Source organism: Alligator mississippiensis, chromosome 3 (genome assembly GCF_030867095.1).
Source record: "Alligator mississippiensis isolate rAllMis1 chromosome 3, rAllMis1, whole genome shotgun sequence".
NCBI lineage: Eukaryota > Metazoa > Chordata > Crocodylia > Alligatoridae > Alligator > Alligator mississippiensis.
Window position 1 is genome coordinate 242,758,584 of NC_081826.1, and position 21,284 is coordinate 242,779,867.

Genomic DNA, 21,284 nt, shown 5'->3' on the forward strand with positions numbered 1-21,284 from the left:
TTTGGCAATTTTTCAGTTGGTCTAATAAAAGGTATCATCTCTGAATGAAGAGTTCTATATTTTTGCATTTCTTTTGGTCTCAGACCAACACAGCTACCAAATACATCCTTAATTAGTGGCAAGTCCTTCTTGCTTATAGTTTAAAAGGAGTTAGGAGTTAGATGAACTACTATTAGATTATCTGGAAAGAGGGTGAGTGTTTAATTCTTTGCTTGGGTATATATTCTGTCCATTTAGTTTTCATAGACTTGGAGGAGTGAAGGGAAGGCTTACTTTGGCAAGTGGGACCAGGAAAAATATCCTTAGTTGCATTTAATAGAAAGACTATATTTGGGGAAATATTTCAAACAATTCTCAGAAAAGTTATTTAAAACCTTGTTTTCTCCAGGTAGCTTTATAAAGCAGGCAGCAGTAAGTTGTGGTGATAACAAAAGGCAGGTTACACCTCAACCTAAATTCTTCAGGAGCAGAAAAATAGGTTATGAAATACAGGACAGATTTTGGATGATACTTCTCAACTGTCTGAATTACAGGTGCAATTTAGATTTGTACCATTTGAGTTCAGGACTGTCTCTGGGGTTTCAAGTATTTTATGAGCAGTGTTATAGAACAGTAGAAACAGTAGAGTTCTTTGGATGACTTTACAAGGCTTTTTTTGAAGTACAATATTCACTTTTAATTTTCAATCTAAATGTTTTGCATTTTCAATATCCTTTTAACTACTTCCCTACCCCCTGCTGTTTATAACTGTTTGTAATTCCAGGTCAATGTTAATTTGTTTGAGGTAGAGGGTAGGTGAAGGTGAACTGAGAATTTATTTAGGCTGCTGGGGAAGTATGTGTGTTTTGGGATTTTTTTGTTTTTTTTTAAGGTTAAAGACTGTTTGAGCTCATATAAAATTCCAAAGTTGCACAAGGAAAATAAAAGAACTTGCAAACTGCAGGAAAAAAATTTGCATCTTCTGGACTGAACTTTGGCTTCAGCGTGGCAGTTCTTCCCTTCCATGCTCCAGTCCAGACACCCTTAGCTGCTCCATTAGCTCTTTGCTCCCTGCTCACCTTTGGATGTTCCAGTGCAATACTTTTTTCTCCCATGCATCCCAAACACTTTCTCCTGCATACATACAATTACCAGCCAGTATTCACGCCAGGCCTCTGCTACACTGTCACTAGAATTTCTGTTTGTGATCCAGATCCAAGAAGAAACAATTCTACCAAATGTTCATTCTTGGTAATCTTCAGCTTCTCCATGTGTTATTTTTTGGTATTATCTTTAAGAAAGATTATAGTTACAGATGAAATTGTTATGGTTCTTTTTAAAAAGAATAAAACTTATGAGAGTTCAATGAATGGCACATGTGAAGAAAGTTATTGCAAGTCATATTTACTGTAGTAGATCTAACTTTTCCTAATATGTCTGCTGTATTCCCATAGCATATTTGGCCCAAAGGTTTAAGAGTGATTATATTTATTATGACAGTATGACTAGGTGGGTGGTGCTGCTGCAGCCTAAGGGTTCCTCAAACAAAGAAACATTCCTCTTAAAGACTTCTTTATCTATTTTGAATGGGGAGTATTGATTAGAATTACTATTTTGATAGCAGAGGGGTTCTCAAAATTGTCTGCATCCTAAATTGTTGAAAACTACAGATTTTCTCCTGAACCATGCCAATTTCTAGCAGTTAATCTTAATTGCTGCTGTGCTTTTTATGACTATTACATGAAAAAAAAAATCCTTCTATTTTGGAAATTAATAATTCTGGAAAAAATGAGTTTTGGAGGCTTTGTAATATTGTAGATAAACTTCAGCCTACGTGCTTCAAAGAAGTGATAGATTTTAGTTAGCATGTCTTTCAGAGGAGATGAATTAACTACCTAAAATTTGATCTGTTAGATGCAGAAACATCAATTTATGAAGACTTACCGAAACGCCATCATTATGAGAGAAGCTCTAAAGCATTGATTCTCAACCAGGTTGACACAAGATCCTTCTAGGCATGCTGTGCAATATTAGCACGGCTAGGTGTGCAAACACCTATACATGGTTCACAAGATAAACCCAGACATTTCAAATAGGAATCCAAAAAGGACCTGTTGTTCTTTGCACCATAAGTACTGTTCTATTATTTTCCATAGTAAAAAAATTAATGAATGATTAAGAGAGGTCATTTTCCAAGGTGTGTCTTGAGTCAAATAAGGTTGAGAACCACTGCTCTAAAGATCATCAGGACCACAATTCAACAACATGGTCCAAGATATTCAATTACTACTTTCAGCCATAAGAAGAATTCTGTACTGGAAAAGCAAGTTTCTTCAGCAACCATGGTGAAAAGGTGTTTGACTGCCACCTGCAGTTTGTTGCAAATTAATGCATTCCAACTAAGATTAAAGCAACCCTAATTAATGTCCTGGTTACTATATTTTCAAAGTACTGGAGAAGTCCAGGAACATACTCTCTCCTGAATCATTAGGTTTAAACAAATGTCACTTGAATACTATATTTGGGAATCAAAAGCATTTAAAAAATTTTACCGTTAAAAATATACATGCATATAGCCAACTAGCAGCATCCTAATGAAGCGCCTTCTCTGATACTGGATTATACAAGACACCACCATTGAAACTATTTTTTAAATATAAATGTTAGGCTCTAACACAAAGAACCTTAGCTCAAGATAAAGATAGTTCACCTTGTCTCTTGAATACTTCTCTATAGATAGATAGCCTAGTTAGAACAAGGTTTAGGTGGATAGTCTATCTAGTTGATAGTGTACCAGATTTATCCTCCCTACATGTCCTAAAAAGAACAAAATACTCATCTTCTGTTAACATTTTCTCTGTATTTATATAGGGGGCCATTTAGTATAGATTCTCACATAACAACAGTCCAGATGTTAACGTAAATATCTCAGAATAAACATCCATCATACAGGTTCCTTAGTTTGCTAAAATCAAAGACTTACAATGACATTCTGAATGTCCTATTATACCAACGCTCCCTTTGTAGGTTTATATTATGTTCCTCATTTGTTGTCACTTAGCTAGATTATATATATTTAGTTTTTCTCACAACGAACTCTCCAGCCAGGACCAACATTACTTTAGGGAAGACCACAGACTTGCCATAGGTGGTTAGCAAATGCCTTCAAGTTGCTCAGCAGCTGAGAAGTTCATTTGGCTCCTGTTGAACACCTCCTTTCCACTTTCTCTGTACTGTGAAGCCATTTTCTCCTCCTAAATAGCTGCTCTCCAGGCGGCTACTCCTTCCTTCATTTGCAGAAATTGAGTGTCTACCAACTGCCCCTGCAGATGCCCTCCCTCCTATTGATCCCCAACCCTGCTAGCTGCTTTAGACATGGTCACTCCCTTCATACAAGGCCTCCAACACAGCAAAATGGAATGGGGACTGGTTTTTGAAGACTGCAGTATCAGTGGAAGTGGAGCAAATGGGGAAAGGAGTAAGATAGTCTACTAGTAATATTTCCAAAATATCTAGCATTTAGAAAAAATATAGGACTTGAATTGTATAGTCAGGTTAACAGAATTGTGATAAGCATACAGGGGAGGAAACACATGCATAAAGTACTGAGCAGATAAAGGCCTCAGGCTGGTCCATTATTTTCCTGGCTTTTCTTTGCATTCCTTTGCCTCCTTTGTATTCCCTTCCCTTGTCAGCACCCTTTTTAGGCTGCAGGCAGGAATGATCCAGTTCAGGTCAGAGGTAGGTGGGAAGGTGGCCACTATGATCCAGTCGCTGCTGCCGCTTTTCTTCCACAGTGGCACAGGCATAGTGCCTGTTGCTGCTACTTTTCCCTGCGGTGGCACAGGGAGATGGCCCACAACTGGAGCTTCTTCCCATGGCAGGAGGGCAAGTGAGTGCTGCCAAAGCCCCCTGCTGCTGAATGTCCCTGAAGCCCCACATCCATGGACCAGATCTACTGGCTTCATGGGCTGGATCTGGCTGCCAACCCCCTGTTCTAAAGCAGTGATTAGAACTAAATCCATTAATCTGTGCACCAGACACTTGAACACACACTACAGTCTTCCTACTTCATGAAATGATAGCTCTGTACTTGCATTACAAACCCATGCCTACTTTGTCGTCCACTACCCATCATAAGTCCACTTTCCTCTTACTACCTCTCACATTTTTCTATTCCACGAGGCACATGCATTTCAGATTCTTTTTCCTTATTTGCATTACCTTGACTGTTGTGCCAAGTTCCAGTTTTTTAAATGAAAGAACACAAAAAGGGTAAAAGAAAAAGATAATTCACAGCTTCCCCAAAATGCATAAATTCAAGAAAGAAAAATTTAAAAAATGTCAAGAATTGAATTAATGCACAGGTGCTGTTCCATAATCACAGAACTCTCGGTAGGAAGAGGAACTTAATTTGTCAACACTGCTTGAACTGCTTGTAATCTTTGTCCAGAAGAAAGTAACCCTTCAGTGATAGACCAGAGGAGACAGGACTGTTATCTGACATGAACTGCTAGGCTGCAATTTGAGTCTAATGCTGATCAGCACCCCCCACCCACAACAGCCCAGAGCCCATGCACACTGCAACTCCTCCCCAGCACCACCAACAGCATACAACCCCAGCTCTGACCCTGACCCAGAGCTTGATCCAGACTCACCCCAGCCGGAGCAGAACAGCTGGAACCAGCACACACAGCCCTGAACCCAGCAAAACCCTGCGCCTGCTCCAGACCATCTGCCCATGCTGAACAGCAGCAGTGGCCAGGCAGAAGCTGTTGTTCTGCGCAAGTGAAAAGCAACCCCTCCCCCTCATCATTGCCAGGCTCTTCTTGCTGCAGTCGCCCTACGGCTGAGCCTGGCCACTGAGCCTGGGCTGCCCTACGGCTCCACTCCACCACCATCACTGCTGCCTCCAGGCCACCCAGCAGGGCAGTGGTGGCAGTACAGAGGAGTTACAGGTCAGCCTCGGCAGGGGCTCTGGGCAGCTACAGCAAGAAGGGCCTTTTCTCCCCATGTTGAGCAGCAGCTTCTGCTCGGCTGCTGCCATAGCTGCTCAGCATGAATGGATGAGTCCAGAACAGGAGCATGGTGGACCAGGGTTGGGGCTGTGCATGTGGGTTCCAGCTGGTCTGGAGCTGGTTCACTCCACTGGGCCGAGTCCTGAGTAGGTGTGGGGCAGGCTGGGGTTGGGGTTATATACATGGGTCTCCACCAGTACCACAGGGATGGGGCCCATGGTGGCGGCATCAAGGAGGAGCTGCTACCTAGAAAGACAGTCCAGCTGCAGCCCTGTTGCATGCCCAGAGAGCAGCGGGATGCACTACCGGCCAGAGAGCACCTGGGCCAGGCAGGACTGAGGACCCCACCGTGGGCCAGACAAAGTCCTTCCCACTCCTGGGGCATATTTTTCCCACCCCTGGTCTAATGTCTGGCATTTTTAATATGATGTCTCAACATGAAACAAATTTGAAAATACAAATGTTTTTCAACAATGTTAAAAGGATTTCACAGGAAAAGACAGAAAAAATCCAAGGAAGCATTTTTAAACTGTATTGCTCAACATAGCCTTCATTCTCAAGGTGTTTGTTTAACTAAATTTGAAGCATTTAACAGACTTGTACTGGTTTTGCATAAACTTTCATTCATAATGTTTTTGGATAAGGGCAAGAGGGAGACTAGTTCTACAATAGTGAGAGTACTGACCTGAGAGGTAGGAGCCTAGATCAAGACTATGTTTTGCCTGATTGGAAGTGATCTGCAACAGGGAAAAAAATTCTGCTCTGAACTAGGCACAGTAGAGGCTTGAATGTAGATCACACCATCTCAGACTACTACCCAAGCCTATCCTCCAGTCTACTCTTGTAATAGATGAGTCTGAATAACACACACACACACACACACACACACACACACACGCTCTACCACTTTGCTTTTGTTCAGAGTTTTTTGTATGTCTTTAGACGTAAGAAAACCTCAGTTTGTCTGCTATGGCATATGTATAGTGCTTTCAATCTAAAGTTACTATAATTAAGCCCTGTGAAAATACTGATGCCAAAATCTAAAGAGTTGGTGAATGCAGCCAAGTAAACTCTAATTAAGGAAAATGGGTCTCTACAGATATTTAGTGAAGCAGCAGTTAGGCCAGACCAGAGCCAAGATGGGTCACAAAAAGAGTACAAAAAGATCCACAAGCTTAACACAAGACCATTTGGGCTGATGCTACCATATAATTTTCTTGATAAGTACTTTTGATTTGTTTAATGGAGAGCTCAGCCTAGAATCTAGCCACTCTACTCCACACACATGGCCATAGGTATAAAAGCAGTATTGCAATAACCACTTTTTTTTAGAGCAAAATATTAATTATTTATTGCCCGGCTCATGCACCTGTTCATTATCTATTTCTATTGTTTTTTCTGTTCAGCATACAGGCATACAGAGATGTTGAACCAGGAAATGCTTGATGGGATAAATCTTGCCAATATACACAGAGATATATGGAAAATACACCAAAATGTAGCAAAAAAGTTTCCAAACCAGATAAGAATTCTCCCCTTCCTCTCTGTCCTCACTTTCCCTCCTATATTCCTGCCTCCCTCCTCTCAGGCTCCTGGGTACAAGAAGGGGGAACCCCCACTGTCACCAGGGCTGAGCAAGGGACAGCAGCTCTCGGGGTAGTTGGCAGGTTCCCCTCTCCCTTCCTGTTCCTCCTGCGTGTTCCCTGCAAACCCAGAAGCAGTTGCAGAAAAGAAAGCCCCGCCACTGTCCCTGGCTGAGCCTGCCTCTCCAGAGCCCCAGCTGGAGCAGGGCAAAAGTGGCCAGATCAACAGCTCTGTTTCCTGTACCCAAAGGCATAAGTGGAGAGGAAAAGGAAAAGAACACAAGGGGAGGGGAGATGCCACTGAGCACAGAGGGGAAAAGACAGAGTGCTATAAGGGAGGGGGATTATTTTGAAAGTCTCCAGCTGTTGCTCCCATGGTGGTCTGTCACTGCAGTGAAAGAGGGGGAGGGTGGGAGCTGAGGGGTGCAGACACCCCTGAAGCACTGGTGGCCTCTCCTGCTCTCCCCATTTCAGAAACCTGAACTTTGCTGACAGCATGTACTATTCGACTGCCAAAGTCACCTGGAAGCTCATGGCATCCATGTTTCTGTTCAGTCAATTCTGTACTACCATATTTAGTTGCTTCATTAACTGTATTATGACCAATAATTCTCAACCAAGACCTGCGCCTCTGTGTTAAATATAGTAAACCTGCATTGTTGGAAATTTCATCCTACCATAATTTGTAGGAAGATTTTTTTCCCCAGGCCCTATTGCTCATAGAAAAACATACACTAAATCTTTTTCATTCTTCTCATGTTATTTCTGCCTGTTCAGCATTAAGTGATATAAATAAATTATGTTGTTAGCACAGGCACTTTTTATTCTCAGCTAAAATTGAATGTTCCCACCATCCTCATCAAGAATTGTACAGTATTATGGTTAGCACAGTTGTTTTAATATTATTGCAATAATATTTGCTGTATACTGTTTGAAAATGTATATTTTTCACCTAATTATCAATGTTATTTTTATAACCATTTGTGATTTGCCATTAAAAATGTCTTGTGCTTTGTTCTCTCTCAAAATACAAAAAAAATCCTCCCACCACTATTCAGGAACATCCACAGGGAGCTGAAAAAGGAGAGGGTGCCTCAAATCAAATACAGAGACTTTAAATTTTGTCTTTTCCTACCTGAGCACCCAAACTGGCAACCATCATATGAGTAAGAAGTTTAGCTGCAAACATTGAACTCCTGGTGCAGAAAAGATGTGAAATAATAGCCAAAGTGAAACCTGCAGCAACAGGAAAAAATGCAAAAGATTCTCAGAAGTAGGAATAAATATACTCAGTGTTTCAGACAATAAGTTAATTAAAGAACAATCTCCAGAATCCTCATCTCCTATATGCCATCTTCATGCCTTGCTCTTCCCAGACCGGGAGGAATTCTAAGGCTTGGTCCATGTTTAAGCCTCCCTTAGAGCTGTCCTCAGACTCTGTAATAGTGCAGAACCACCAGGGCAGCTCTGATGTTTCTCCCAAATCCTATGGCTGCATCCAGACAAACGCAGATGTGCAGTGTGTGACACCACAGACTCATCTGTGGTGCCGCAGACCTGTCCATGGTGCCATGCACCACACGTGCGGGTGCTCCCCCTTGCAGAACAGAGTTTTTTTTTGACCCCAGGAGATCTGGGGAGATCCTGAGGTCCCTGCCAACCCTAATTTTCTATGATTCTATGAAGTGTTCTGTGTTCAAAGCAATGCAAATGTAGTACAACTTGCTTCCCACTTTGTAGCATTGTTTTATGACAGGCAGATGTGTTGGGTTTGATTCCGAATCCCAGGTTCCATCTGTATCAAGTATGGATATTTACAGTATTGATGCTGGAAAAGGGTGATGGAACTTTTACAAAGTGAAGTTAAGCCCTTGAAGACTGGAAGGTGGCATACTGCAGAAAGGGAAACTGACTTTACATCATTGATGGATTTCCTGATGCAAGGAGAACTCTTGGTTAGCAGACCAGCATTAGGTCTGCTTTAGTAAGGTCAGGACCTGAAAATCCTTTGCCTTTTGCTCCAGATCTAAAGGGGGAATGAAAACTCTTTCCATCTAAGCCTATAAATATTATCTCCCTGTAATTGCTTTTTTTTTTTTTTTAATCAAGGCATAACATCTTCTCCGTCTTTTGAATAGGCCAGAAGCATCCTAAAAGTTGTCAAAGGCAAATTTTTACAACAAGGTGGTTTGCTACAATGTGTTTTTTTTTAAACAAAATGATAACAGCTATTAACAAGCAAACAATCCTATGCCAACTTACCTGAAATACAGATGAATCCAGAAGAGAAAAAAGCTTCATTGTATGAGGACAGCTTGTCCGTCTGGGCATAGACTGCATAAATGGACATGTGAGAGCAGGAGCATTCCACATAGTCTGAAGTGTCATCAACCACTCTACAGAACTGACCATCAGACAACCAGCTATAGCAGAAACAAAAGATTCACAAAGTCCTCATTCACAAGTGTTCATCTAGAGACTGATTTCTTAAAAATAAATAAATAAAATCAGCCTGAAATTAAAGTGCCTTTTATAATCCAGAAATAATAAGGGGATTTCATTTTTAAGAAGTAGAACTAGTCAAGTATTTATCCAAGGCATGATCCATCCAGTTGCCCAAAACATCAGTTTGTGTTATGCAAATATCAAGGGAACTGGCCTTGTCTAATTCTCATGCTAACCAGACTTGAAAATGACAGCAGAAGTGTTGTTTTCACATGCTTATAAAAACAAAAAATTCCAGACTTCACAAATTAATCTCTGACATCTTCCAGGTGCAGTCATCAGACTACATTTTCTACTTGAAATTAAATCTGTATAGTATTTGCAGCTTTTCTTTGCTTTTTCTAGTTGGAAACTAAGTAAATATATAACATGGAAAATAGCTGCACTAAAGAATCACTGTGATCATATTTTTCAAAGCTCTTATAGCATTGGTATGATGACTTGCTTTGTAACCTGGCTTGTATCATGGGCTAGGTACAGACATTCAAAAGCCCAAGGCGGAATCAATCCAAGCTACCTGTTTTTCTGTAATCAACATAGTTTAGATCAGTAGCAAACAGAACACACATTCACCCTTTGGTGGGGGTAGTGAGGGGAAGTGGGGGTGGGGGGGAAGGAACTAAATCTTTGATTGAGTTCATTTTTAAACCAGTTTGTGTGCACCAAACTTCTGTTACAGGTATAGCCTGGTTTTGTGTGCTGAGCATCTGTTCTGTTATGGGTATAGATTGGTTTCCAATCACTTCTACTGGTAAAAGTGTAAGTCTGTACCTGGCCATAGAGAATGGTTTGTTGTATGTTGATATTTGTGCCTTTTTAAACCTATTTAGTGTTCGTGCTTTATTTGGTCTTGGGCCAAGTTGCTTCAGGTAGCTCCTTAAGTGTCAGTGAGGACACTGTATCCTATTCCATAAAATTAGACACATATTTGAAGTACTAAAATAAAGAAAAGGAAAGTGTCCCAAAAGAGAGTGGGCATAAAAGGTAGAATCAAAAAGTACCTCAATTATACTGCTGCCCCTCTTCTTTCCAAAAAAGAAAGTATTTAATCCAGTAATGGAGTGGTTTAATTTGGCCATTATAATGAAAATGATAATCAAAACTGAGTAAGACTTTGGCAACTCACAATGGGTTATTTAATTTGCCACAGGGTGAGAAACAAAGCAACCACAGGCTAACCCAAGGCAGCATGTACAAGTGATCACACAAGAAAAAACACCACCAGCTAATCTGTACTTCTGCACTAGAGACTTAGCATGAGCTAGGGGAGCAAGATAAAAACTTACAGTCTCCTGCACTCAGCTCAGTGTACCTTCCCATGAGTCAAAAGAAGGGTGAGGAAAGTTGAAGGGATGCAGATATTTTGGTCTGTGTCCCCTCCAAAGTAATTCATTGTGGCATGGAGAAATGCAGCACATTTTTTTTTTAAATAAACTAATGAAATGGTCATAGTTTTTGCCAACAACTTAACTAATTATACTGAGCAATCTACAGAAAATGACTGATGATTTAAACTTGTTCAAATCTGTATCGCAGACTAACAAAAAGCATTATCATAAAGTAGCTCTGATTCCAGAAAAGCAAAATTATTTTATATTGGAAAGTGCCCAAAATATAGTTGACACACACACATTTATTCTGCATACCTAGAAGCTATAGTGTTTATAAAACATACCTTCCTGCAGCCTGATTCCAAAGGAGACAGAGAGATTTATGTGGGACAATACGACTGTCTGAAGCATAAATCCGATAGATAACCTCATTGTTATCTTTCAGTGGGAGCGAGCTCTGGCCTTTCAAACTTAGTGAAAATATCTGAAATAGCAAGCACAATGTAGATACATTTGAAATTAGAATCTGGCGGTTAGTGAATAAATGTAATTGTATACATCTACTCCCTGGAACGTACTATGACATGCTCCAAATATTAAAGTTTTTTAAAAAAATCAATATTGGAAACAAACTGAGATCCTAACAAGAAGCTGCAGTATTTCCATACCTTGTTTTTCAGGGCAGGTTCTTTATTACCCATTGCAAACCACTGCTGGCTGCTGTATTCTGTAAACTGCACAAATTTACACTTCTCATCTCCAGGAAGGGAAGAAGCAACAGAGACCTCCAACAAGCGTTCAGGAACCTGGATAGAATCCCCCTCTTTTCCATCAAACTTGTGTCCGTTGATTTGCTGAGGGTACCAGTGGTGGGCCATAATTGCAATATATGGGCAGCTGTCAAGGATGGTTTTACCTCTGTTGAAACAGAAGAGCAATAGTTCTGTAAGTGGAACAGAAATATATCCTTTCACTACAGGGTGTGCAGTAACAACTGCTGTATTTATGTCACTTAACACTTTTTACCTTTTATAATAGCTTTTTAAAAAAGAGATCTAATGTCTGCATGGTTTGTAGAAGAACTTTGGTATTTGGTAGTTGGTTAAGCCAAAACAAGCAAGAGAGGTGGCTTTGCTGTCCCCATGTAAACTAAATCAGAAGGGGCTGCTTTATAAATATCTGGAAGTCATTGTTTTACCTTGGTGTTTTGCTCAAGACTGATTACAATTAAAATTTGTCAGAACTCCATTGGTGCCTTGTGGCCACTATCCCAGCATCTTGGTTAAAAACTGAATCTCAGGATAGGAGAAAGATAAAATGGGAACTGGTGTTTTTCATTTTTGTCCTAGGACATATTGCGTACAGTTAGGAACAAGCCTGTGGGCTCAGTTCACACTTATTCTAGTGAATACTGTCAGATCTTTTTTTTGGCTTTTGTTTAGTTTGGGGTTTTTCTGGACATTTCACAGTTCTTATTAGATATACCTGATGCTCTCTAGAACAATGCCTCTCTGGGGAAAAAATCTGCCTCATCTGTTGTATACAGATAGACAATCTGTAAAATGGAACTGCCTACACATGTATAATTCACTGTATTCAGATTAATGCTCTAAATGCCTACTTCTGCAGCTAATCGTTGGACTTGTTTAAGAACTAGGGACCATTCATTTGCAAAAAAAAAATACGAATATATACACACCTGGGAAATAACACCTTAAAATTGTGTTAAAATAATGTTATTACATGCAGTCAAGCATCCTAGAGTGTAGGAAATTGCACCGTATAAACTAACTTAATTAAGAACTAAGATTCCCAGTCCAGGCTTAGTCCTACTCACTTTTACAAATACATTAGCATATGCACTAATTGAATGGATATGCAATATTTTTTTTCATAAGTGCAGTTAGGGACCAGTTCCATTACTGAACTTGTGGAAGCCAACGATGTATAATATATTGCACAATTAAGGCCCTATATTTTCTGACTTCTAGTCACATCCCAACCCTTACAATATTGTACTGACAGCATTCTGCAGTAATAGTACATAATGAAACTGGTCTATAACCATAACAGAACAGAAGTTTGGCACACAGACTGATTTAAAAATGGCAGAACCCAGTCTGGTTGCCCCCCCATCACCAAAGGTAAATGCGTGTTCTGTTTCTATCTAAACTACACCACTTACAGAAAATTGTGCAACTTACATTGATTCTTTCTTGGTTTTTTTAAGTATCTGTACCTAGCCTATGAGAATACCATAGAATGAAGTACATCTCTATAAGAACTGTGTAATATAACTGTCATCATCACTAGGCAAGTCTGAATGTACACTCCTAATATATTTTAATTCAGTTTTCTTAAGATCTCGGCAGTACATTGTCCAGCACTCCTTCCTCATACTGTGAATTAAAAATAATTTACTTTTCTCCAGATGATCCACATTTTATTCTGGTCAAGAGGGAAAATGCAAACTTCTCAGTAATTTCAGCTAGCAGACTGTATCCCCTTGTGTCCTTACGCTTTGGGCTAGCAAGAGCACAGAGTATTTCATAGAACAGACTTCGGTTTTTATCAGTGAGGATCTGTTTTTCACCTTCAGCTGCTACCTAAGTTGGGAGGAAAAAAAATGAAAAAGGTAGCAGAAACAATTATTGCTTTAATTTTTTTAATTGAGAATTATGTCTGACAACACTGACATTATGTTTATCTTAATTCCTAATTATATTTATACTGAGAAATGTCATCAAAACTTGGAAAGACAAAATTTATTATTAATAAAACTTTTTAATATTTAATTTTTGCCCCAATCCTGCAAAAATCTCAGTTATGGGCCTGCAGAAAGCTCTTTGTAAATCTCAGGGCGTAAACTGAAAATTATTTCTCAAGCAAAGTAATAACTGACATATAAACTATGGGAAAGTGCATTTACTTCTTGTTTGCCCTTTTTAGAAACACACTTGAAATAAAAAGTTGGTGATTTTAGCCCATTTTCAATTATGCAAATGTATCATGTATGGTTTTATTTTCAGTCACATTTGTTTATGAAATGCATTTTTAAATTTTTTTGACTGAAGTAAGGTATGAGAGATTATATTTTGAAAGAATTGAAAATGCCATATAAGCTGCCGACAGACATTCATTTAAAGGTGCAATGGGATCTGATCCCTGATCCCCACAGTCTGGCCTCCTGCCATGCAACATGTACATAGCAGGACACATTCCAGTTGTGTCCTACTTGCAAGTGGCAAATTGAAAGCTGGGTGCCTGACAATCAAATGATTATTTCCAGACTTGAACCCACACTAGGGCTTCAGCTGACCTCTTCGCAGTCCCAGGAGTTGGCTGACAATCATCATCAGCCGGTAGGGACCAAACCGAGGCATGTTTGCATTCCAGTATAGTCCTGGAGCCAGCTGATTGTCAGTTGGTAGGAACCACACCAGGGCCGTTCAAACAAACCCTGGTGCACAGCCAGCTGATTGTCTGCTGTGAGGACTTCATTTGGGATGGTTGGAGACCCCATTGTGGTTCCAACCTTGCCACACATTCAATTTTAAGGCATGATGGAAACCAATCACAATAATATTACTCAAACACACAATAATACACAATAATATCTCTCATACCTTGCTTCAGTATGTATCTTTCCAATTCTAGTCTCAAAATATCACCATTACATGAAATGAACTGTTGCCTTTAATCAATCCTTGCAGTACTTTGCAACTTGAGATGAAATATTTAGGTGCTTAATGATCCCATGTGCCACTGCAAAAGTATAAAGGAGCTAGGAAAGCAGCAAAGGCCAAATCAACTGGTGCTCAGTCTAGAACCAGCATGAATCAAACAGGAATAATAAGCTCTCTTACAGTACTGCGCTAGATGGAAATTTGGCACAAAAGAGAATGTGGGTTTTTTTAGTACAAGATAATTCTTATGACACTGTCAACCTTTTTAAATAGGTTTTGAATTCTTGGTAAGTAGCCACCATTAGTTTAATGGCAAGCATATGTCTTACTGGTCTCTGATATCCTTTATCAGGTTTCTATTAGCAGTGTTTTCAGAATTGTAGCATTGTCTCACCTGGTCATAGATGCTGATTATCATTTTGATCTGTTCACAACTCCAAGAGTTATTACACCCTTATAGAAGTCAGTAGTAATTTCAGAGGGGATATATAAATATTTACCTTATCTATTATGTGCATCACAGCAGTGAGTTGCTCTTCTGTAGTTTCTGTGGCTACTTTGATATTTACATTCTGGAGGACCCTATCCAAAATGGTCTCATCAAGTGGTTGGTACAGCTGGTCCAACAGCCCCCATACTGACAGGGACTCTGAATCTGCAACAATTGTGATGTTGGCAATACCATATGCATCATCCACTCTGGCACCTCCTGTAGGATTAGAAAGTATGGCCTGGAAACATTTAGGAAATGGATTTAAGGATCCAGTTTCTGGAGTCAGTGTTATATCCAGCACAGCACTTCTCTGTCCAGGTTCAAATGTCAATATGCCTTCAGATCTAATAAAATCCTGTCCTGCAATGGCTGGAGATATGAAGGTGTGATATGAAGTTTCAGGTCTTTTCAGCTCCTTAAAAACCAAACAAAGAATTCCAGGGTAACTTTATGGTAATGCAGACAGCTCAAAACTAAGGGACAACTTTAAACAAAGGGACTTTAAATGCACAAAGTATTTTTTTTTTCTAAACATAAAAGTAAACTTTTAAAATCAGGCATGTGGCTGCATTTCTGGTATCAAAAGTGAATGTCTGTTCACCTGCTTTGTGGTTCAATCTATGCAATTCAATCTTTTCAGACTAAATTGAGAAGATTGAATTGATTCGGCCTTGGGCTTTTTGACACACTGTACTGAGCATAAGAAAACAAAACAACTTACAAAGGAACTAAAATATCAATGTGAAAGAGGCCCCCTAAACAGTATCTCAGTCTAGCATCATTTGTTAACCATTTATCCAAACAAAGCTAAGTCCTTTGGGTACAAAGGGTAAATGGTAAACAAAGTTTACCCAAACAAAATGTCCAGACTCAGCCCTCAAGTGCAAGGGAGTTCCAGAGCCTAGGAATGACTACTGAGCATAACCCATAGCATTTTCTCTAAGTAAACCTGGCGTATTGATGGTACTTTCAGAAGGTTGCTCTCAGCTGACTTCAGAGATCACAGTGGGATTTAAGGGGGAGGTGGTCCCTGAGATGCATAAGTTCCAAACTTTAGGATCTTAAAGGTTGAAAAAGCACCCTGAATTGTGCCTGCAAAGCTACAAAACCTCTTTTTTTCTGAAATTGGACTGATTTTATCATTTGCCACAGAAAAAAAGAACAAGTTAATTGCCAATTTTGTTTCAGAAAAAAATGTAAGATTTTTTTTTTTTTGAAAGAAAAAGAAGAATGTGTTTTGAAATGTATTTTAAGACATCTCCTCTTGACCAGAGCCTTGTAGGTTATTACAGTTAGGAGGAGAAATTGCTAATAAACATGAGTATTTTTTATGCAATTTTATTTATTTAAAAATACAAAATTCTCCCTCCTTGAACACAGGAAGAATCAAACCACTGGAGGAATTTCCATCCTTAAATCCCTATGGTTTCTTCAGGCACATCCCTTACCCAAAAACCCAGTATGAACTTCTTAACAGGCCATACAGCAGTGGTTGTTTAGGTTGTACCAGTCTCTATTTCATTATTCTGTTATTCTCTCCCAAACTGCTCTCCTTCACATATATTTTAGTCCAACAAACAATACTCCACAAAACTACTGCATCCACCTCAAAGTCCAGAGCAACCTTGCTTTTGATTTCTTTTTTTGGGGGAAAAAAGTGCTTAATGATCAGATATCTTAAATAAAGGCTACTGCCTAGGCCTATGAGTTTCCATATGGCTAAGTCAATCATATATCTCTTATTATTAAATGTTAACAGATCTATTGATGATCACGTAATTACACACACACATATATGAATATTAGAATTATTTTTTACAAAATTCAATGGCATGTAGCAATAAATGCTACTTTAGCACATGTAATATTATACACTACTATTCATTTAGTAATGTTAAAATACAGAATTAAAACAAGTTTTAAAATCAAATTCATATAGAAGTGAAATTCAAGTCATTTCAACAAAAATGTTAAGCACATTTGTCAGAACTCCCATTTTGAAGAAGACTGCCAAATATTTATTTTCCGTGGCAATTCAGCATAAATGTATTTAAAATATTCCCATTAAACATAAATGCTAAGATTCAACCAGCTCTACATATGATTTTTTCTTTTTTAACTTTGATTTATTTTTGTAGCATCAAATAGTGACAGTATTAGACCTGAACCCTACTCCTGCCCTGTCAGATGTCACAATAATAAAAATAAATTATTTTCTGATGTGTTCAGCCCAGCAGTGTCTGAGTTCCTCACAGACAACTTTACACCAAGGAGCTTTGTACTGTACCTGAAAGGAGGTAATAATTAATATCACATTTTACAGATCAGAAACTGACACAAGGAGGTTGCTCAGTGTTACACAGGAAGCCCATGCTCCAACCAGGAACTAAACCATAATTGTCAGTTCAAGTCCAGTGATGTAACCATAAAATCAGTCTTTCTATACCTTTAGAAGGACAAACATTACACAATAGAAATGGAAGACAAGCCATGTGGGATTTCTGTAGGTGAACTAAATGTCTTCATTTCCTCCTAAGGTCTTATCCCTCCTGGTGTATGGAAATACTGTTTCATTCTTCACTGCTTTCCTTTTTGCCCCACATACATATACATCCAGAGCCATGCATACACAGAAATTAAATGCTGAGCTATTATTCAAATTTACATTAAAAACAGCTTCAGCATTATATATCGATAACAACTTAAAGCTTCCTTCAGGCAAATCTTCTCCGTCTCTGCAGTAGAAAAGAAATCCTGTTTAATGTCAAATAGTAGATCCATTCCGAATGCTATTTGCACTGACTAAAGGAATATACTTAGTGGGCAGCAGTAACATTTTTAAATTTTTCCTCAGCAGATTATTGAAAATCCTTGTGATTGCTCATCAGTACAGACTTGTCTTTCAACGAAATCACCATCTTTGCTAATTATGAAAAAACTTGATTTTTATCCTTTCCAGTTGGGTTCCCAAAACCAATAGGGATGAGAGAAATAAGTGGGGACAGAAATTAATAGCAGTGAGCAAAGGAAATTCAAAGAAACTGTGGGAAGGAGGCCAAACTCTTCGTTCCCCCCGCACATAAACAGGTTTAAGTAATCAGAAACTGGTTTAAACCTGTAACAGAACAAAAGTTCAGTGCACATAAATCAGTTTCAAAATGGTTGAAACTGGTTTAAGATAAACCTGGCTGAATGTAGTATCAGATTTAACTGATTTGAGTCAAACCAGTTTATGAAACTTTTGTCCAAGACCCCTTCCTGGCGGATATTAAATCACAGTCCCCCAGCATGCCAGCATGTTTTCCAGCCCTGGACTGGGCTATGCTGTCTGCTCCAGCAGAGAAGAGTTGGATGGGGGGGGGGAGGGGCGGGAGGCAGGGGCTGCCCCCCAAGCAAACCTCACTGGGGTCTGGAGCCATGGAGGGAGGTTAAACTTCCCTTTCCCCAAGTAAAGAGCTTCCCTGCCGTGCTAAATCTTAGTGCTGGCTGTGACTGTGGACTACAAATCCCAGAGGCACCTGGAAGCAGGAAGAGGAAGTGATGAGCGACCGTGCAGTCTGGCTGCTGTAATTCTGGACTGCAAATCCCAGAGACCTCAGGGGCAGCATAAAGAGGAAGTGAACACATAGCCTGTGCTAGCTACATGTCGGAGAGCCATACTCTAGTGCCCTCCAGCTTCTGGCCTGAGCCAATGCATATATGTGGCTGCATTTCCTGAATCAAAACTGAGTGTCTGTCCAGTTGTTTCTCAGTTGAATCTCTGCAGTTTAAACTAACCTGCAAAGACTGAATTGAGTTAACCTTGGACTTTTTGACCATCTATACTCAGCCTTATTGACCTAAACTTTGTGATACTCTGTACGTGTTGAAAACGCCTATAGCCATTCCTTCTACATTTACCAGATTACTGACAGTGGGACTACTATATTTTCCTAGCAAAAATTTGAAAATTTGCCACCATACAATCTGGCTAGAACATGGGGACCAGCTACTAGATAACAAATTCATGGAAATAGAGAGCGATATCATGACTAGTTAAACAATGCACATGCATTACTAAAGAATAGAACACACAACTTTGTATTAAGATGCAATTCAGGAAATGATGGGATAGAATGATAGGATGAGGGCTTCTCAGATAAGTAATTAGTTCATAAGATACATAGACTCAAGTATTTGCAATCTACTTGTAAGGGGTTGAGAGGTAACATTTTCTTTGTGTGGAAGGTATCTGATAATACTGTACTTCAGGGATTCTGCTGGTCGCCTGTAGTTGCTAGGAAGAATTTTTCTGTGTTAATACTTTATCAGCTCTGATTTTTTTCTTCTCCTCACCTTCCTCTAAAGCACTGCACATTGGCCACAACTTAAGGGACTGAGATATACTGCTGCTTCTGCTACTATTTTGAAACTGGCCAGGTACCTAGCATAAGTATCTTGGCTCTTCTGCTCAAGAGTCAAGATCACCGGATATGGGTTTGAAAAGGAGTTTTTCCTTGGATCAGATTGGCAAGGACTGGGAATAGCAAAGCAGTATTCTTGTATTGTGTCAGCCATAGTCCTTTTCCTAAGATCCCACGAACATGTGTTAAGCAAGGCAATGGTGGTGCTTTTATCCCCCTACCTGTTTTGTTTTTTTTATCTATAGAGTGCTGATTTAGCTTTTATAATGTGGTTGTGGCTACAGTGAGTTGGATGAACTGTTGCCTGAAAATGCAGGGGATTGGATTCAGTAGCCTGAGGCCCCTTCCAAAACTCTGTTCCTGAAATACGGAAATGAATGTTCATTCGCCAAAACATAATGCTTCAGTAGCAGAATTCCTCTTCAATGATCACTGCATACTTGAAGCCCAAGTGCTAACCTAAACATCCCATCCTATACCCTTCTGTTCTCCAACTAATAAAAAGGGTATTTTTAAGTCAATATTTCAAGGCTTTGCCAGTCCCCGAGATATTGATGAAAGTATTTTTTTCCTAAATATTCTTTGGGCATAATTAAACGTAGGAAATAATGCAATGCAGTTGGTTAGGTATAAATGCTGATGTGATGGAACCCTGATTTTAAAGGGAGAAGCCTGAAGTTTTCTTAAAGGGAGAGTTTCAGCAAAAACCTAATATAGTAAATTAGCTAATGCTTCATGATTACTCCTTGAGGTCATTGAAGACCCCTTGCACATAATCACTTTGATAATGTGATCAAAATGAAATCATTTTTGTAATGGAAAAGATGCTAGACTAGAATGGAAGTAATGACAGTTATTATAAGTGAATAACTTGAATATTTCTTCAAAAAAGTAATCTAATGCTAAGCACACTAGCGTATGCTTTGGAGCAGTGGTTCTCAACTTTTTTGTATCAGGACCCATTTGTAAACATTGATGGCCAATCCCAACCCAGTAAATAGTTTAAATAGAAAACAGCCCCCTGGCCCTACCTGTGCACCTCAATCTTGACCCCGACTCCGGGGGGGGGGGGTGCTGAATGCGGCATGGGGGGCCTCAAGCAGCCTATGATTTCCCATGTTTTTCTACTTTAAAGGAGAATCCATTTTTAAAGTTTGTTGATCCATTTTTAAAGTTTGTTCACAACCCTTTCATATATTCTTGCAACCAACTTTTGGGTCATGACCCACAGGTTGAGAAATGCTGCTTTAGAGAATGATGAGCATATAGCACGTAAACTAATTCACTAGTCTTACCTGTGTCCTGTAGCTAACTGAGATGGTGAGTGCTGTGCTAGAATCTCTAACCACCTGCAAACTGACTAAAGTGGTTTTTTTATGAGCTACAGCCAGACGAGACCCCACAGCAAAATATATCAGGCCACGAGGAGAATCACTTTCTGGGACAGTTATGTAAGCAAATCTGGCACTGTTGTTCAATGCTGCTCCTGAGCTTACTTCATATAGCTCAACGAAAAAATAAGTTTCAAATTCAGGTACCTGTAAATAAATAAATATTTCCAGATCAGTGTTATGTCCAACAATACTAAGAGAAGCATGTGCTAAAGAACATATTCCTTTTATTTTGTTTGTTCGAGGGGTTTTTTTGGTTTTTTTTTTGGGGGGGGGGGGGGTTAGAAAATTATGAGTCTGTTTCCACAGTAAATTCCTTGTACTAACAGTTATCACAGTGATTCGTCATTCACATCAAAGGAGGATAAAGTACTATCCTAAAAGGGATAATGCTGAAAGGAAGATAAATATTTCATAAATTGTAAAGAAACCTTATAATCTCCTTATACCTTAAACATATAAAAATCAGTGCATGCCAAGCCGTAAAAGTGAATCTTAAGGACCAAATTTTCAAATTAATTCCATGTACAAAGTATAGATCTTGTGTAGATTTTCTCCTCCAATTCCCTTTTCACACTAGCAAAAGCGTATAAAGTATAAGCTATTTCCTACTGCCCCTGGAAAATGTGCATGTATTAAGATGCTTAACAAGGGTCAAAAACTCCCAGCTCTTCCAAACTAGGTGAAAAAAAATATTACTAGTCTCTCATGAGACTTCTGGTACTTCCTATGCAGTCTAGAAATATAAATGATGCATTTCAGTAGTATGTGAGAGATTTTGTTCATTCAATTCTAAAAACTTATTTTTCAGCATTTTATTGAATACAAATATAGCAAATGTAAATTATTATTTTCTAAAAAAAACCCCATAAATATGTTGGTTCTAAATCTCATA

The 21,284-nt window shown here is 39.2% G+C and overlaps 1 protein-coding gene across 1 annotated transcript in view; it reads right to left on the bottom strand.

Annotated features, from left to right (window-relative positions):
* Window positions 1-21,284, bottom strand: part of ADGRV1 (adhesion G protein-coupled receptor V1) — a 487,191-nt gene that overhangs the window by 248,460 nt on the left and 217,447 nt on the right. Inside the window, exons 77-83 of the mRNA XM_019483282.1 lie at window positions 20,294-20,536; window positions 14,603-15,010; window positions 12,838-13,022; window positions 11,085-11,334; window positions 10,761-10,900; window positions 8,843-9,003; window positions 7,716-7,816 (exon numbers count right to left, since the gene is read on the bottom strand). Of these exons, the coding sequence (XP_019338827.1) occupies window positions 7,716-7,816; window positions 8,843-9,003; window positions 10,761-10,900; window positions 11,085-11,334; window positions 12,838-13,022; window positions 14,603-15,010; window positions 20,294-20,536 (1,488 nt within the window). The remainder of the gene's footprint in view (window positions 1-7,715; window positions 7,817-8,842; window positions 9,004-10,760; window positions 10,901-11,084; window positions 11,335-12,837; window positions 13,023-14,602; window positions 15,011-20,293; window positions 20,537-21,284) is intronic.